The sequence below is a fragment of the Apteryx rowi genome, unplaced genomic scaffold (genome assembly GCF_003343035.1).
Source record: "Apteryx rowi isolate R43461 unplaced genomic scaffold, aptRow1 scaffold_7, whole genome shotgun sequence".
NCBI lineage: Eukaryota > Metazoa > Chordata > Aves > Apterygiformes > Apterygidae > Apteryx > Apteryx rowi.
In genome coordinates, this window is record NW_020450982.1 from 773,840 (window position 1) to 792,199 (window position 18,360).

At 39.1% G+C, this 18,360-nt stretch overlaps 1 protein-coding gene across 3 annotated transcripts in view; it reads left to right on the forward strand.

Annotated features, from left to right (window-relative positions):
* The window catches only part of SLC1A7 (solute carrier family 1 member 7), a 58,375-nt gene that overhangs the window by 5,408 nt on the left and 34,607 nt on the right, over nucleotides 1-18,360 (forward strand). For 2 of the 3 annotated variants that reach the window (XM_026086830.1, XM_026086831.1), the window contains exon 3: nucleotides 11,816-12,031. The exons of the other annotated variant lie outside the window; for it this stretch is intronic. In XM_026086830.1, coding sequence (XP_025942615.1) covers nucleotides 11,816-12,031 — 216 coding nt within the window. The remainder of the gene's footprint in view (nucleotides 1-11,815; nucleotides 12,032-18,360) is intronic. 3 annotated transcript variants of the gene reach the window in all.

Below are 18,360 nucleotides of genomic sequence, written 5' to 3' on the forward strand. Positions count from 1 at the left end.
ATAATGCTTCTTTTCAGCATGGTTTCTTTCTAGCAGGCAGAGAGCTTGCACTGTAGCATTTACCCCAGAAAGGAAGTTTGAGTCTCCTTTTCTGTTCAAAATGCACATGTGCCAACAACTCTGCAGTGGAGGAAGTCTGGCTCCACAGTGTGCATGCCGTAGAGCTCACTGTGCATGTAGAATACATCACATTCATCAGACGTCGTGCATCTTCCAAGATGAATTGCAAAATGTGTGCTGCAGATCTATAAGGCAAGCTGGGGAGGAGACAGGGCTTGCAGCCCATGGGTTCTTGCATCAAGATAGTACTAGAAGCACACAGATGGTTTCTGACCTGTATTTGGCCGTATAGTTTCACAGACCTTACAGGAACTTAATTCTCTCCTTCTGAGACATCCACCCCCTCTGGATCATTTGACAGAAGAATGAATTAAGATGTTATTAGCAAGCCCCCCCACACACACACACACAGCCTGACTGCATAAGCCATGTTTCTTCAGAAAAGCCAACTAAAACCAGAGTTACACAGATTACACCAGCTGAAAATTTTAACTATTCAGTTCTCTGTATTTATTTCAAATGTATTTCTATATAGGTAATAGAAAACTGGATCCCTTACTTCAACACCCTCTTGTTTATGTGATTAAGTTTTTTATCTGGTGATAAATATATGGCCTAGATTTCCAAGACTATTATTAGTAGTGAGCAGTGAGACTACTTGTGGGAAAGAATTGTCAGGACAGAATTTAACTATCTAGCTGCCTTAGATTTGCTTTGAACATGCTTGTAACCCTAATGAATATTGCTTTTAGAGAGAGAAGTTTGTTTCATTTAACCTTAGAACTAATTATTAGAGGGGGGTTTTATTTACCATTAACAGTTTTCTAGATATTTAAGAAATGCACAACAGAGATTTGATCCTTTTCCATGTGCAAAATCTGTTTAAAAAAGACTGTTTCCTCAACTGAGTTGACCTGGATTTTGATAAATTATAAAGCTCATTCCTCCAGGTATGCTGTGCCTGATACAAACAAACATACGCTAATAAAAATTAATATTTAGCTGAGGGTTTGTTTGGGGAGAGGAGTAAAATATTGATACKGTTGGGTTTTTGTTGGCTGAATCAAATATGATATGCTAAATATAAGAACTGTCCTCCTTTAAGGGGATTCCTGTCTATAATACCATCAGTTCTGGTAATCCCTTATCCTTCTGCTCGGATTCTTGACTGGCTCATTCTTACTCATGCTGTTAAAACCTAGTATTTAATTAGGAAACTACTCCATTAAAGTACCTTTTTTCTCCGTATAATGTTTCTTCTCAGCGCTCTTGTTGGGGGAAAGCGTTGGCATTTTAACATCCCACTAATGAAAAATACTGTTCTTTGTCTTTCTGTTTTAATGGGATTCTGTTGTTGTTCAGCTCTACTGTGCTGCATTGAATTTTGCCTTTCAGGACTCATTAATTAAATTTGAAGAGTTGATAATTGTATAAACTCTGTAAAAGGATGTGGAGATACGCTGYGTGCAAGCAGATGTGGGGACACTTAGCCCATGAACCAAGCTTGGCAGACACATGCCAGCTCCATGCTGGAAGCCATACAGCTGCATTAGCGTGGCTTTGCGCCCAAGCTCACATGCAAAGGGCTAATGTGGCTATATGGCTTCCGGACCAGTCTTGGCAGCTCAGAGCAAAGAGAGCTCRAGCTCATGGCTGTCTGCAATCATCTGTGCAGACGTGCCCTAAATAACTTCACAGCAASAGCATAGTCTTTGAGTTTAGGGTCTGGTTAAAAAGATGTTGTGAGATAAACCATTAGCTTGGGTAAATTCTGTCACACACTGCTTTGCTTGCTGTCAGCTGTGGAGGAAACTGATAACACACCACAGACTGGAGATTATTTGTCTGTTTTACTACATGAGCTTACAGTTTGCTAGGGATGAAAAATTTGACTCAAACAGTCTGAGGCTGGTACTGACATTTGAARTTTAAATCTTCTGCCATGAATATAAATCAGTGCCTGATATGGTCATTATAGCATCCATTCAGAACGGAAATACAAATCTCTAAAAGGCTGTGCAATTTGTCTTTTTCTCATTTATGATTAAATTCAGACCAAGAGACCAGCCAGAATTCATTCACTCAATAATCCTGGTTTTACACGAATGACAATATGTGCAGTGCTATTGCTTCTAATCCATTCCTGGTGCTGAGAGATTGCTTTCTATGTTGTCTTGACAAATTCACATAATTTGAATGAAGATTGACTGGGAAAGTGTAGATAACCTAAGCCTCTGCTCAGTTTTGGCTTGGGTCTTTTATGCTATGTATAAGTTAAACGCTTCCCTCCAGTCATTATTTCCTAAATACCAGTCACTTCTGTTATGCTTACACAAGCTGCCAAACTGGGGCATAATCAAGTGCAATCATTTAAGTGCTGTATTACCTAGCGAGGTGTTGARGAGCAGCTGCAGAATGCTGCCTGTGGCTCTCTGAAGATCCTACTCAGAACAATATTTGATAATGTCTCCAAAGCAGCAGTATCTTCCCCTATAATTAAATTTCTGCTAGAAACCCAGGGCTTTTTCTTCACACTGTTAGAATCTGGATTTTTTTCTCTAATTTACCTATATTATCTTACCAATAGAAAAATACTGGCAGCTAGGAACAGATCTTCCCCAACAGAGGAGGGTAAACGCTCTGCTGGGTTAGTATGGGAAAATCTGTGTGGTATCTGAATGATAACATAAAGTGCATATAACTTCCCATTTCTGAATTATGTCATGTGTATCATTGTTACCTAAATAATAATAGAGAACAAGCTGTTAGCCCTTTCCTAGGATATGTTAGCTACAGTCTTTATTGAGGGGAAAGTCAGTCTAGAGATGCGAGTCTTTAAAGGGATGACTAGAAGGGATAAATATATTTACTTACAAAGTGAAAAGCAAAACTGTACTTGAATGAAAGTGAAAGGGAAGGATTAGCCAAGGGTAAGAAGAACTAGTCAGAGGACAATCTGACCTGACACAATTATATTACTTTATATTATCCTTATCTATTATATTGCAGAACTCATCTCAGATTACCCYGAAAATTCTCCAAATGCTGTTTTGAGATTGCCTGAGCTTATAGAAGAAAATTCCATTCTACCTTCATAGGAAACCATATTATGAAACCCTGCTCAGTGCCTCAGACATCTTCACAGGTTTCACTTCATTATCCATGCTGTAGTTAGCKGCGTTTAGACATGTAGAGTCTAATGGTCAGATCCCATAATGGCTCCTTTTTATCCTTCTAGTGTCTTCTAGTGTTTTCTCTTACTTGTGTAACGTAGAGGTACAAACTGTTTAAAGAAAATGTGACATGTTGCAGAGTTACACGTCATAATGACAAAATTGGACCAATTCAGTTCACAATATTTAGGAAGTGTTGGTAGGGACCTAATGATGTGCAATAGACATCTATGCTGACAAAGTGAATGAGTATGGAAAGTACCAAAGTGATTACAAATTGGGTATGAGTAATTGGTAGGCCTAACAGAATCTTTCTGTAGTCTCCTAAGTGCTCTAAAATACTTATCTAAAGTGTTTTTTAAAAGAAACTGTAATGGCATATGAAGCTTGAGGGGCTGGCTGTATTTCCTCTGTTTCCTAAGGACAGAAACATCTGTAAACTATAAACAGTTGAATAAATCTGACATTTGTTTATAATTCAAATTTGTGTTCCAAATCCTTTTGTTCTTTTCTTAATCTAAAAACAGTTGAAAGAACTGACAAAACAAAAAGTCAAATGTTATTAAGATCCCTGGTTCTTTCCACCCTTTCTACAGATATGAAGCTGCATGTCCATGTTTAAGAGATAATTTGTTTTCGTTTGCATCCTGACCTTTGGATTTAGGAAATATTTTTTTTATTAGACCAGCTAAAGTCAACAAATGAGCCTGGATACGCTATACTACACACTCTCAGATCTCCTTTATCTCTCAGTGATCAAAGGTTGCTGTTCATTCCTTCCAGCATTCATAGATGTATTGCAGTAGCCCCACATATTGGACAGTTTGGGAGGGAGCAGTGTTGGGATAGTCATTGGACACTGATCTTCACCATGAGCTGAACAAAGTCCTGCCTGTTTACTTTACTCCACRAGAACAGATTTCCTATAGCACACTAAGTAAAGCCAATGCATGATGCGAGTTCCTGGCAGGATTCGGGCAATGCATGTCCATTTCTCATGAATGCTTACAATTGTTAGAAAATAAGGAAAAGGAGACCTCAACATCTGGGGTAAAAATAAAACTCATACTATTTTATTAAGCATTAGTTAAAAAAGATTTCAAAAGCTGTATGTTACGGTGTACTAGAAATGTCGATTTACTTGTTTCAGGTTTTTTTCCAGCAGCCTAGCTGTAAAATTAAATACCATCTCTGCAACCAGCATGTTACAGACAGCTAGATCTTCTGACTTACTGTTCATCTGTTGTAATTTGAAGATCAAGGGCCAGATTTTCCACAATGCTTGTCACCTTTGAGATTGCACTCTCTTTTGTAAAATAGCGGTATACTGAGCTTCTCTGAAAAATTAATTCGCATTTGATGTGCTACTTATAGCTGATAACGTAACCATTATAGAAACTGCTGCAGTACTCCTAGTTGTAAAACAGCTACCACCTTTTGCATTTGTTTTTATTGTACATAGACACTTTATTTTCATCTATACCAAGATAACTGAACTTTAAAAATGCTTCCTATTATCTGATTTTCAAAGGAGATGAGCCTTTGTAGCCCCTTGGACTTTCAGCAGGAATCTAGACTTCTTGGTTCCTTTGCAAATCCAGCTGTAATACTATGCAAACTTTTGGGATGACATTGGGATCATTCAACTGATTACAAGCTTTTTGCAGATTATGATAGTTCCTTAGCTGTGTTCAGATCAACAGAAGCCTGTTAATATGCTGGTATTCTGCAAACTATTGGAGTCCAAGAAAAACTCACAGAGAGCCTAGATGTCATTTTACTGCCTATGTGGACTGCACACAGTGATGCACTGAAAAAGTGGTTATCTATACAAATGGGCCATCCTTCTACAGGTGCACAACAAAAACCTGATCCAGCTTAGTCTGAGGTGTCAACATGGAGTACTGCAGGGTTTTATCTTCCTTTGCAAATGTGTCATGGCACGTGGGAGGTCTCGGTATCACTTAGAAGTGGGTAGATGGGACTGGAGCTGCAAGGTGGCATTGGCTTTCAACCAACATGACACTTTATTGTCTGTAATATKTATTACAGGCACAGATCAAGAGATGTGCTAGCCAGCTGTGCTTGCGCATGCCTGGGCATGAGGCATTTTTGCTGTGCAGTGTGGCATAGCATCTGGAGGCAAAAAAACCCGAACTATAACCTAGCACGTYAAGCAGGGGAGGCATGAAGGGTGGCGCAGAGACAGGCACTCTCATRTGGCATGTATTGAGAGCAGTAGACTTCTTTATCACAGTCATGCCAGTGAGGGCTGGAGGTATCTGGCTCTGTGGATATGCTGTCATTTGAGAAGAAAGCAGAAGAGTATTTATCCTGGAAAGCAAAAGTTATTCTGATCCCTCTTTCTCACCACCTTAAATCATTTTAACTCCTCTGGAGCCTGAAAACRAAATCAAGCATCATACCATAGAAAGAGCCAGAGAAAGTTTCTCATCTCTCTGTCATTATTGAAAAGTCTCCTATTTTCATTGCTGCAAACTGTTCCAGAAAGGTACCTCCAGAGAAGTGGAGCAGCCTGTCACAAAAGCAGATATAGCTGGGCTCAGGTGAGGAAAAGGCTGATGGTCCTTCCCAATGCAAAGATCACTTCAGGCATACGTTCCTTCACTGCAAATTGTTTATCTTTAAGTAAGCGCCTTATTTTCTCTGTTTCCTTGTCAGTAAAATGGAAATACCACCTTCCTACATGATAGATGGTTATATTAGAAAAGCATTTTAAGATGATTGAATGGCTGGTGCTATGGAAATGGAGATTATTACCATGTTGAAACTTGAAGGACCTGACCTTGACAAAAAGGTAAACAAGAGCCTGCCTGCATGATCAAGCAGCATTAGTGAAGCCAGCACTTCACTTTCATGCTGCTCAACTGTAATATAATCATCTCTAATGTAGCTGCTAGAGGAGCTTCCCAGCCTCACTGGGAGAACTTGCTTAGGAAGGTCTTTTCTGTGGCATGCAATTATGAAATGAGAATGCGAGGGAGGGTGAGGGAGGAATGAAAACAAACATGATTCTAGGAACAACTGTTGGTTATTAATACTTGACCATTACTTCTTGACAGGATTAATGTCTTTCTAATCGCACTAATCCCTTCTGATAACTTTATCCATAATCCATCTATTTCAAAGCAATATCCAGATGGCTTCTGGTGGTGAAGAAGACACATACAACAGCAGCGTCTTATATTTTGCCTTTCTGGGATTATAGGTTTTGATCTTGAGGCAGGTCAGAAAAATATGCTTTTTATCAGAAAGCAATAGAAAAAGTAGAAAATCCCAAGGAATCTAGGAAGTTCTCTCTTTATTTGTAAATAAAATACTTCATAAATACTCCGATGCTTATCAGTGACAGCCAAAACAAGTCTAGAGATGCTCATAYGGGATAGCTACTTGTTTGCACTGGACTAGTTAGATTTCTAAGGTATTGAAAGAATTCTCTTCCTCATTACTAAAAAAACTGGTATAATAAATGTTGAGGTTTTCAGCAGGTTTCTCTCAAAGCAGACATGAAACCTAGTACTTAACAGGTTCATTTCTTTGTACCATTGCCAATAATTAAAACAACAAAACAACTGACTTTGCATTCTTAACTAGTCCTGTTAAAAATAATCCCTGTAGTTGTGGAGGTTGTCCTCTTTCCTTCCAATTTCTCCTTAAGATCTTAATCTACATTTCATTAGCTCTTCTACTGATCCTGAGTTCCCTCTTCACCTTCCTCCTGCAGCAAAGACCCAATAAAGAAGTCATTTCTTTGTTCATAGGCCTAAAATCATAACCTTTCATAAATCACAGGGAAACTGCCCAAGAGAAGTAAACAAACTTTAATCAAGCCATCCTAGGTAAAATAATTTAGCTGGGATTTTCTATACTGACAATCAACAGTGAAATAATTAACTCTTAAATATTTGTCCTACTAAAATGCTACAAGCAGCTTAAATTTTTTTTTAATTATTGTCCATATCCAGCTTTTGATCAAAATGTTGCAAATTCAGAGTAAATTTACTGACTTTCTGACTCTCTTTCTCTAATAAAAAGCATGATTAGATAGATCAGAGGAGAGACAGACAGATTTGGCTGCATCAGAACAACTGATTTCCCAGAAAACAAAGCAGAGCAGATATAGAATTACCTAAGTCTCAATAAAAAAATCTAGACATCTTTTACTTCTTAAGAACACACCTTAAAAAAGTATTCTCAACCTGTAAATATTGTGGAGCATCAGTTCTACATTGTATGGAGATCTTCAGGTTATCAGAAAACCAGCTTTAATGAGGCTTGAAAACTACAGAAATATAAGGATCATAGCACACATACTTACACAGATATTTAGTAGATACAACAACTTTGGAAGCTGTTCTTTTAAATCATACTTAGTCCCTGCAGATACACAATTTCATCCAAGATCTGTTGGGCAAACAAGCTAGAATAAAAAAATTAAGCAAACTATCCTAGACAGCAGAAAAAAAAGCTATAGGAAGATCATACTTTCATGTAACTGAAACAACCTATGCAGCAGATAAAGAGGTCATGGAGCTACTTAATTTATTGTGGTGTCTTGTGATTGTGTCCAGAACCAGATGTTGCAAAGCAAGATGCAAGAAACCTCTTAAATCATAGTAATCAGAGATTTCCCTTAAATCTTGGAATACAAGGTGTAATATCTCATCTAAAACTCACTAACATATATTTTGGAAGCCTTAGGCTTGACATCATCTTTTTCTGTACAAACTAATAAATAGTCCCTGAACATGAAATTACAAGAACTTTTGTGGAAATTCTTTGCCAAACTGATTAAATGAATGAGRAGTACTTTAAATACTCAGAAAAGCTGCGAAGTGTTTTTCATTGTCTTATTCCTGTTTTGTCCCTTTGGSAATCATTAAAACATGCTACTCATGAAACATACATACGGAAGCTACCTAGCTACATAATAAGGCGGTTGATTTTAACCTATGAATCAAATATCTGTCCCATTATTCCAAGTCTAACCAGATTCTGGCTTGACAAGAGTTAAAGGTACCCTGTTTTTCATTCCTTTGCATTGCATGAAAGCCTAGTACTGGATAGAAGAACATCTTTGTTCAGTCTTAGAAAAAGTTTGGGAAACTGTTGGAAAGATTTTTATGTAGCCAAGAATATGTCTGATGAAGATTGGAATTAAAAGAAAAACCTGAACATGATACAGTGATCTTAGGTTAAGCCATTTGGAAGCTTATTCCTCCTGACTTCCCTATTCCCCAGGAAATAAAAAGACTACATTTCCTGTCATTTCTCCACTACATTATGCAAATGTTAGAGCTCTAGATAACCAACAGTGAGGAAATCCTGTGATGTAACTGCATATTGCTTGCTTCATACAGTAACTGTGATGATCGGTGTGTCTAATAATCTCAATGTCTTCTGTTCCTTCTGGCATCAAACATATGAAGCCAAATGAATAATAGTTAGTGAGTGATTATAGTCTCATACTAGTTACAAGCATTTGTTCCTGAAAGTCATGCTGAACAATTGCTTAAAATGACATGACCAGTGTTACAACACAGCCTTTGGAGAACTGTTTCCTCTGGTCCCTTCTTAAAACAGCGTTGCAGGACACTAGGAACACAGCTTTGAATCCAGACCGTTGTTCGGCCTTCTGCCACTCCATAGTTACCCTGTTGCACCTCCATGGTTAATTACTTTTGAGGACTTTCTCATCACAGCATGAACTGATCATGACTTTATCTGATGGCAGGATAATCTCATTACAGATGATGATCTTGTTAATGAATATCCCCAAGACAGATCAATCTCATTATTAGCCCCCTCAGGATTTGTCACCTAAGAGCCAATGTATGATTAGATTCTAGTTTTGCAACATCCCCCCAGATCTAACTGCACAACATCTGAGGCTGAGGTGATACCCCCAAAGGCATGTGAACCACTAGACGTATTTAATTAGGATTTTTCCCCCCAACTACTTTTGGACACACAATCAAGACATTTCTCATGTTACATGCAACAGGGTTCATCTCCCTGTTGTTCTGTAGAACCAGCGTAACTCAGCGGCATCAAGGACAATTGCTTCATAAAACCACACTGGTGTAATCATAGTACTAAACCTATACTAGAAAAAAGGCAGACACATACATAAAAATGCAGGTAGGTTTAAAACTTAGATTGTCTACTTTTTTCCAACTCTTTGTATGCTTGCCTTCCTGGATTTAAGCTCTCCCTTGYGGATGCCATCTCATGGCGCCTACATCAAACACTTGTTACGTGCACGGAGACACAGAGAACAAACCAGTCCTGGCAAGGAGACCTTGCAATTGAAATGGATGCAATGAACAGAGCCTGAGAGTAAAACAGGAAGCGAGAGAGAAGTGACTCTCGCAGTAACAGTAGGTTCAGGGCAGCACCAGGAAGAGAAGCCTGCTCCCGCTGTCTCCTAGTTCAGTACTATCTCCAAGTAATTAGGCTGCTCGATATCCTGTCTAATAGTTATAGATCTGCTGGTCAAGGATCAGAGCTTTATACCACTAAACCTAGACCTGTGATGACCACTGAACATGATTCCCCTGGAAAAACATCCAGCCAATTAGGAATCGACCTGATTTTCTTTTTTTTCTTTTTTGGGGGGCTGTGAAACAATTCTGAAGCTCAGTACAATCTATGCATCTCCTCCTTCTGGCATCAGTGAGCTGTTGAACTGGCTCAATGGCCTGTCAAACCTCAGCATGTGAGAAGAACTCAGTCCTAGAAATCTAATTAACAACATAGACATGATTCTACAGAAAAGTAATGCATTAATTTGAGATTACATGCAACATTTAACTTGATTATTTTATCAAAAAATGTTTTAGAATATTTAGTCTTCCATATCAGACCCATCTAATAGAAATGCCAAGAAACTAAGTATCATTGCTGCTACTGTTGTTTTTTATATATATATATATATATATATATATATATATATATATAGTGCTGTGATTGTATATAGTGCTTTACAGATACACAGGAAGATGGAATTTGTATCAAACAAAAAGATAAAGGAGAGGGAAGAACAATGGTTACAAGAATGCAAGATATCGAGATGCTCATTTTCTAAACAATCTATGTTGCAGTGCAACCAGTGTTTTCCCTTGCTGTCACACTGTTAACAAAAAACATGCTAGATGAGAAACTGGCAATGCAGAAAAGCAATACATTTTCTTAATTAATCTAGTGGATAGCAGGAACCTGAGAACTAAATCCCACCCATTCGATTTCATTAAATATACTATAATGGTTAAGCTGGACTTTAGCATTGTCTCTAGATAACCTCCCTGAGCAGAGTGAGGTCAAGGAGATGTCATTCAAGTAGGTGCTATTTATGAGGAAAGGCCTGGTGTATATATATATCAGGTTTGTTTTGTTGTATAATCAGCTTTGTTTTGATTAGAAAGCTGGACAGTGGGGTCACACAAAATAGTAAATGTGGTATTTTATTTCACCTGCAGTTTTTCCGAGCTGCGTGTTTAAAAGAATTTACACAGAATTATTCAAGGTTTAATCTCAGTTTAAAGCCCTGTGTAACACCGATGTCACTGGAAACTCACATCTCAGCCTCAGACCACTTGAAAACAGCATCATCTGGGTCTATGTCAGAGCAGCCTGGAGCTAATGCAGGGACCAAGCAGTGTCCTAATTTGCCTGTAAGAGAGGGGCAGCAGGACTTAAAACACTCAGCAGAGAGTTGTATAGCTCGGCAGAGGCAAGTGCTGTAAGACCACTGGTCATCCTCTGACAGTGCTGGGCAGGGAGGCAAAGGGGAAAGCAAAGGGGGAAGTGAAGTGACCATGACGTTTTTTTGCTCCCCACTGTGCAACCACGTGCCTTTTAAGGAGTTTCCTCTACAGCAGATATGGGAGATACAGAGCCTGTCTCCAATTTGTCTGGAGGCACGCTGAATCACAGTCTGCTCCCCAACATGCCCCATAGTAAAGCAAAAACATGTTGTGCTTCATATGGGGTTTATAAAAAATTAAAATGTTAYGCTGTTAGGTAAAAAATGAACTATGTGTCAAAATTGCCCCTTCGCAGCCTGGTCTCACTTTGAAGCTGGATATAAATTAGTCCTGCTTCACACAGGAAAAGGGTGGGGGGTGTAGTGGTGGTGGTCAGATGCTCTTCAGAGGTCCCTTCCAACCTGAATTATTCTGTGAGTCTATAAAATTGTGTGTAGAGTTTCATACTTAAGTTTGTATGACTGATTATCGCAATAGCTCCTATGAACTGAGCCACCACACCTGCAGGTTGTGTAAAACCATCATTTAAACTTCAGGGAGCAGTTGATACTATTCTGTCCCCATGTGTGCATGCTGAGTTGCAAGTTCCTTCAAGTAACTGAGATCTCRCATGGCTATTAGGAAACATCCTTTTAGCTACAGAGGTTAGAGCTTTAGTGTTACAGTCACAGCTCCTGGAAATACTKATACACAGGCAATCGGGAGCAGGTAAACTGGAACAACTAGGAAATGAGGTTTTCTGTTGTATTAATTTTATGCAAAAGATAACATTTATTTTGTGTTTTCTTTCCACAGCTTAATGTCTGGGCTAGCAGCCCTGGATGCCAAGACTTCTAGTCGATTAGGTATCATAACCATCACTTACTATCTGTGGACAACATTTGTGGCTGTGATTGTGGGAATAATTATGGTCTCCATCATCCATCCTGGTGGAGCAGCGCAGAAGGAGAGCACTGAAGAGGGTAGAAAGCAAATCATGAGCTCTGCAGATGCACTGCTAGACCTAATCCGGTAACTGCATTCATTCTTTCTGCTTTCTGAAGGTAACATTTCACACTTTACATAACTGCATGAGAAACTGTGACCTGAAGATAAGTTCTGAACCTAATGATGAAAGCTTTTTTTTAATCAAGAAAAAGTAACTTTCAGAAGGTGATTTTCAAGTTAAAAGATGTTTATACTTGCTCTTTCAAGTAAGACTTAAACAAATAGACACCCAATGCAACAGAAATGCTAACAACACTGGATTTTTTTTTTACCCCCCTGCAGAATCCCATATGGCCTATGGAGCTCACCATCAAAGCTATTAAGGTCAAGACAGCATTAAAAAAATACAGTGTTAATTTAAATATTAAGAGTGGGCACAGCTGTAATAGGCCAAACCTCAAATGTACGGGCCAAACCCCACATTTTCCAGAAAATAATTCTCAAAAGCACTGCTACAACTGCTCATAACAAYTCTCAGAGAAACATACAGCTAGAAAGACCACTGTTCTGATCTTTCAGTTCCTTTTTTTTTTTTATGCTATTGGTTCTGCTTTGTAGGTGTTTCTTATTTGTTTTACTTTAGCAGAGGGAGGGTTGTTCTTTTAGAGCAACATTAAAGAGATGAATAGATTATTTTGATGGCCTTGCCTGAATATCACTGTTTGCATCATCATTTCAGGTGTTAGTGGGATTAATTTCCTGATCTAAACATAGAACATGTCTCAGATTTATTTTGCTTTTGCAGAAAGACCAAGTTCTGTCTTTGGGTGATAGTTCCTGAAGCTGGCGATCTCGTACTATAGTGGACCAGGGTTTGCAGGCCCAGGGTGTATCTGAACCATAAGAAAGAGAGTTCCCTTTGGAGKTTGACTTATTTAAAATGTTGGACTACTTTTCTTTCAAAAGCACAGGTTCCTGACCCTGGTAGAGCCTCAGCACACAGAGTGGTTATGAGAGTTACTGGGACCTTAAGCCAGAGGGAATGGGGAAGAAAAGGCTAAAAACATTTTCTCTTCCTCCTCCAAGTTGTACTTAACCAGCCCATCTGAAACCTGTACTTTTTTTTATAATATCAACATCTTGCTGAGAACAAAAGCCAAATTWTATATGTCATGGAGCAGCAGCTGAGAGCACTCTTTTTTGCAGCCTTTTGCAAAACCACCATCCTCATCTGCAATGGGAAGATGTTCACTTCAGGGCATCCMTTTCTCCCCAGTGAATGTGCTTGATATATGTGCAGTGGAATTCATGTGTTTGTGACTGACTAATTAAGTCACATAATCCTGTTTTGTTGCATAAGTGACTATAATTTTTACACTAAGAGGAAGGAACCAAGTAAGTTATTGCAGCTTTGAATCCCTTAGTACGACAGAGTAGCTAGGAGACTGATAGAAGTATAAGGGAATTYAAGAGAATTGGGTAATCTTAACAATTATCTTTATTTTGGTAGTGTTTGGAGGCCTTTTCTATGGTGTTGAGCTCTTCCCTTAAGGTCATTCTCAGAAGAAAAAGAAAGAAAAAAAAAAGGCATAGTGAGACATATAGAGCAATGTGACATTCAAACTGACCTAACAACCAGCTGCCTGTGGAAAGGGTCTGCCCTGGTCACAGGTTCCCGTCCCCTTGCTTGCACTGACACAGTTGCTTTTTGAAACCCAGAGTGAGTTAATTCATGGAGATAATTCAAATGAAAAGTAATTTGGGGGTGCAAAGTTTAAAGTCAGTTCCATATTATTATGTTTGCATAAAACAAGTGAATGTCTMTATGACAGAAACCTGAGTCTAAATTATGATTTCATCTCTGCCTGGCTAGTTCAGCTTCCCTTTACACCACAGATATAGCAGCAGGGTTTGGAAACACTTTATTCTGCTGAGTCTCATTGCAGGTAACACATATAGTGTTCTGATCTAAACATTTGCAAATGTCATCTTAAATTTCACTTTCCACAAACACTTACCTGATTAAATTATAATAGCTTGCATRCATATTTCAGGCATTGTGTTTCCACCCAGGCATGTGCTTGAAGTCTTTTCTGGTTTGGGCAGGCACAAACAGTGACAGGACAACTATCCACTCATTGCTGAAGCTTAAAAAGAGAGAATTAAGCTCACTCTGCTTTTGCCATGTTAAGCTGTCACAGCTGCCCTCTCTTTCTAGCCTAAGTGCACAAACTGATGGTTTTTATTCCTCCACTACAGAAATTCACTAAACCGTATTTACTAAATAAATAAATAAATAAATAAGCAAAACACAACTGTGGGGGGTGAGCTTTCCCTCTAGCTAAGCACTATGGGTGAAATTCTGGCTTTGATTAAGTCAGTCGCAAAACTCCTATATATCTATGCGGAAGTCTGGATTAAATGTAATGATGTATCTGCTGGTTTGAGCTAGAAAAGCTGATCCTTTAGCTCAATGATAAATCACTTCCATTCACAGCTGGAGAGCATCTTGCTAGGCCCAGATTGGCTTATCTTCTCAATTCATTAATTTCCTCTCAATTTATCAATTGCATATGTGCACAGAAGTTAACACAGGAAACATCTGGTATCCTGCAAATAAAGAATGTTAAATGTACAAGTAGTGGAGCTGATACGTGATATAATTGTGGGGTTTATTTTAAAAGCATGCAGCTTGGCATGTGATATGCATATTCATCCTCACTGATTTCAGCTTTGAAGCCATTCAYAAATAATGAAATGTGTTGGTATTATTAGTTCTTGTGATGTTATATATGACATTGTTGGGTTTGGATTTTTTGGCAGGAAGGATGTTGCTAGAAATTGAATTTCTGGAATTTCTGAGTGAGGCTCTTACTTTTAGAAGTGTTTTTTATCAGAAATTTGCAGACTGTACTGACTTAGCAAAAAATAAAATCAAGAACTACTGCAGGGCATTATGGTCATTATAAACACCTACAACATCGACCAATGTTCACATTTCAGAAGTAATTATGGTATATGGAGGAACCTGATGATATCATAATGCACCATATACACAGCATTATTTTGTGGATGATGCTTCCCCTGTATATTTGTCTATTACATAAAAAAGCAATAAAACTTCCACTGTATATGGCATGATTAGGACATAACAAGGACACTGTACTGCATAATTCTGAAATGGCTCTAAACCTCACATCAGCCAGGACATATATAACCCTATCTACATCCTGAATTTCTTGCTTCAAAAATTATATCCACAAGTCAACCATCTTTTGTCACATATTGATTCCTTTAAATAGAAGTATTACATCRCTGAGGATTTGACTAGGACTTGTATTGCTAGTGATCCTTGTGAAGAGCGGCCAGTATGGTTGCATTGGGATCTACAGGCTGAAGTTAACTGCCAGACAGCAATCTCTAGTATTAGTCTGTATCTGGTTTTTAAGCCTAATGAGGCARTGATGCTATTCATAACATAACAGAAACTAACATCCCACTGAAAGCAGTTAATAAATACATCTAATAAAAATGATATTCTAATCATGTAAATTGGATCAAAAAGAGAATATATCCACCAGCCAATCCTATGCCCTGCCTTACACAGTAATGTAGTGATATATAGCAGATCTCTAAACAATATCTTAACAGTAGTGTTTTTAAGAGATAATTGTAACATAGTGGGTGTTCTTAAATTGGTTACTAGCTAAGAAAGTTCAGATGGCTTTACATTGTTTTAGGGGAAAAAACAGCAAGCAAGGCATCCTTCTCAATATAAGTTCTTGTTTTCTTTTTACTGCTCTAGAGTTTGCTCTATTTTACCAAGTCCTCATCCCGTGAGATCCCATCCGTTGTTTATTATCACGCTATTAGCGCAGTAAAGGAAGGCAATCCAACACCTCATGTCAAATAGAGGGTCATAAAATAACGATACAAGAGATCTGGAAGCTGTCAAAGTCCTTCTAGCATGCATTCACAGAGCCAGCAGATTCCTGCTGCTCCAGTCTAAACACAGCATGCTTGAAAACAGCTCATATAGTGTCAAAGGACAAATGCCACTGGAGCTGGTGCGTACAGTCCAACTTATCTTCAGGGGGAATGTGAAGGGTAGGACAGTCGCAGTTTAGTGACTGCAGTGTTTTTCTCCTATATTTTCTTCCAGTTTGAATGGCAATGCATAGTAAAAGATGCTGCATTTGGGAGTGAGTCCTAGAGGCCAAGGAATAGAGATATTTTAAGAGGAAAGGATGATGTGGAAAATATAACAAGGCCATATTATCCCTCTGGCTGTCATTTCCTAGTCCAAGGTCCCAGTGCTAGTGTGCTCAAGCGTCCCCGTCACCAGTGGATGCAGCGGCAGGGACCGAGTGGTGGGAAGAGCGGGTGCACGCGCCGCTGGCCGCAGCACCGAACCCCTCAGCCCTGCTGGCCCCCGCTGCGCCCCAGGGCTCTGCTGCGTGCGCTGCCTGGCAGCCGTGGTTCAGTCCCTCCTTCCCCTTCCTGAGCTGCCAGCCCCTTCCCTGCGTTCACTGGGGAAGGCAGAAGCCCAAACCTCCAGCACAGAAAAGCGGAAGCTGTTTAACTCCGGGCAGAGTTTGCCACCCGACAGCTGTCTTCATTTCTTCCACATAAAGCTGAGAACTGCCAAGTGTTTCATGGTAGTTTGTGTACAACAGTCCTCTCTTAGGCTATAGCAATCAAGAACATTCAAAGAATGAGGAAAATCACAGAATAGGTCCAGAGAGAAAAGCCCTGATCCTGAAACCCAGCTTTTTCAAAGGCTTCCTTTTCGAAGGGGGTCAGGAGAGATGGAGGASAAGGAAAATCAGTGGATGTGAACCTGCCTCTRCTGATTTTCTCCTAGATTCAGTCTGAACAGAAAGGCCATTGAATGCAGTGTAATATAATAAAGTGTTTTCAACATTCAATAAATCTGTGTACCTAAAATCTTTAGTGCTGCTTTGGCCCTAAATCTCTGAATTTCTGCTTTAATCTGATCCAGCTTTTRGCCAAACACATGTTCCTCTCTCTGTGGAAGATGCCCATCTTGCTGCCTAGTTTACCTTCATACCTGTGCAGGACTCTCCCCTTCATATCTTGCCCCTCTCTTTTGCCAATGTGCAGGGGTGTGGGTTAACTACAGGTAATTCAGAAGACAACTGTGAGTCCGAAGCTGTGCAGGAGACACCCGTTCTGAAGAGGCTTATCTCTTTAACTGCCTCTTTATTACTAGACAGAGACAGATGTACAAATTTGCCTTAATTAAGATTTCTGATGTGAGCACTGCAGGGCTCCTCGAAGTATTTTTTCTTCCATATTTAAGACTATGAATTCTTAGGCTAAGGATCGTCTTTTTGTTCTCTCTAACGCATCAAAGTACCTAGTGCCTTATGATTTTTAGTGAATTTATTCTCATGATGTGCAATACTTCTGTAAGGTAGACAAGGACCATTTTCCTTTCTTACAGCTGGAGAATCAAGACATATGGAAAAGAAATTACCTCCACTGAGGATCATTCAGAAAAATCTGCAGTGTCAGAGGAAATATTCCCAGCTGATAGGAGACCCAGTGGGGKTCTTGGTGTAGGAATGTGGCCTTGGGGGCATCACAGTGAAAACACTATCCATAGCAATGAATCAGCAAAGATCTTTAGCTTCATTTTTCTGGGTGAATTACTGTGTGAATTATCTCTGTACCATGTCCCCAAAGATAAAAGAGCAAATTTTAGTAGCTATTTTGGAGTTAAGCAATAAAGAAAGGCAAGATATCCATTTTTTTAAATAATTCAGCCTTTGAGTGTTTTACTCAAAAGGACAAAAAGGGCCACATTTACAGGAATAATGTCCAATTTTAAATATTAGGTTTGCTTAGTTCTGGAACATATATTCATCTGACAAGCAGAGCAGAAAAAGCATATAACTCAGGGATGAATATTTGTAAAACAAGATACATCATTCAAGGACCACACTGTTTACCTTAACAGTTAATATTTATACCATGCTCTGTTGCCATTATCAAAATACCTTTGCTTTGTAAGTCAAAGGTTAAATCTTCTTGCAGCTGAGATCATGCTATTTGCAGTTGTCATCAACAGAAACAAAATTTGCTCATGAGATATAAACAACCAAGCAAATGCTGCAAACATTCATGTGAGGAAACGAGTTCCAGCCAAACTGGGGGCTCACCCTCCTGTTTTATGTTAGGTTGATCATGGATGCAAATCTGGGCACCAGCTGGGCGCAAATGCAAGGTTCACATAAGCTTTTAGTCTTCTTCAAGTTTAACCAGACCCATGCCATTGTGAGCTAATTCAGCTCAAAAACGCCAAATAAAACAATCAATCCAATGAACACAGTCAGGATCAAATCATACCTTAACCTGACATGACACACAAATTTGCACAGTTCTGAAGT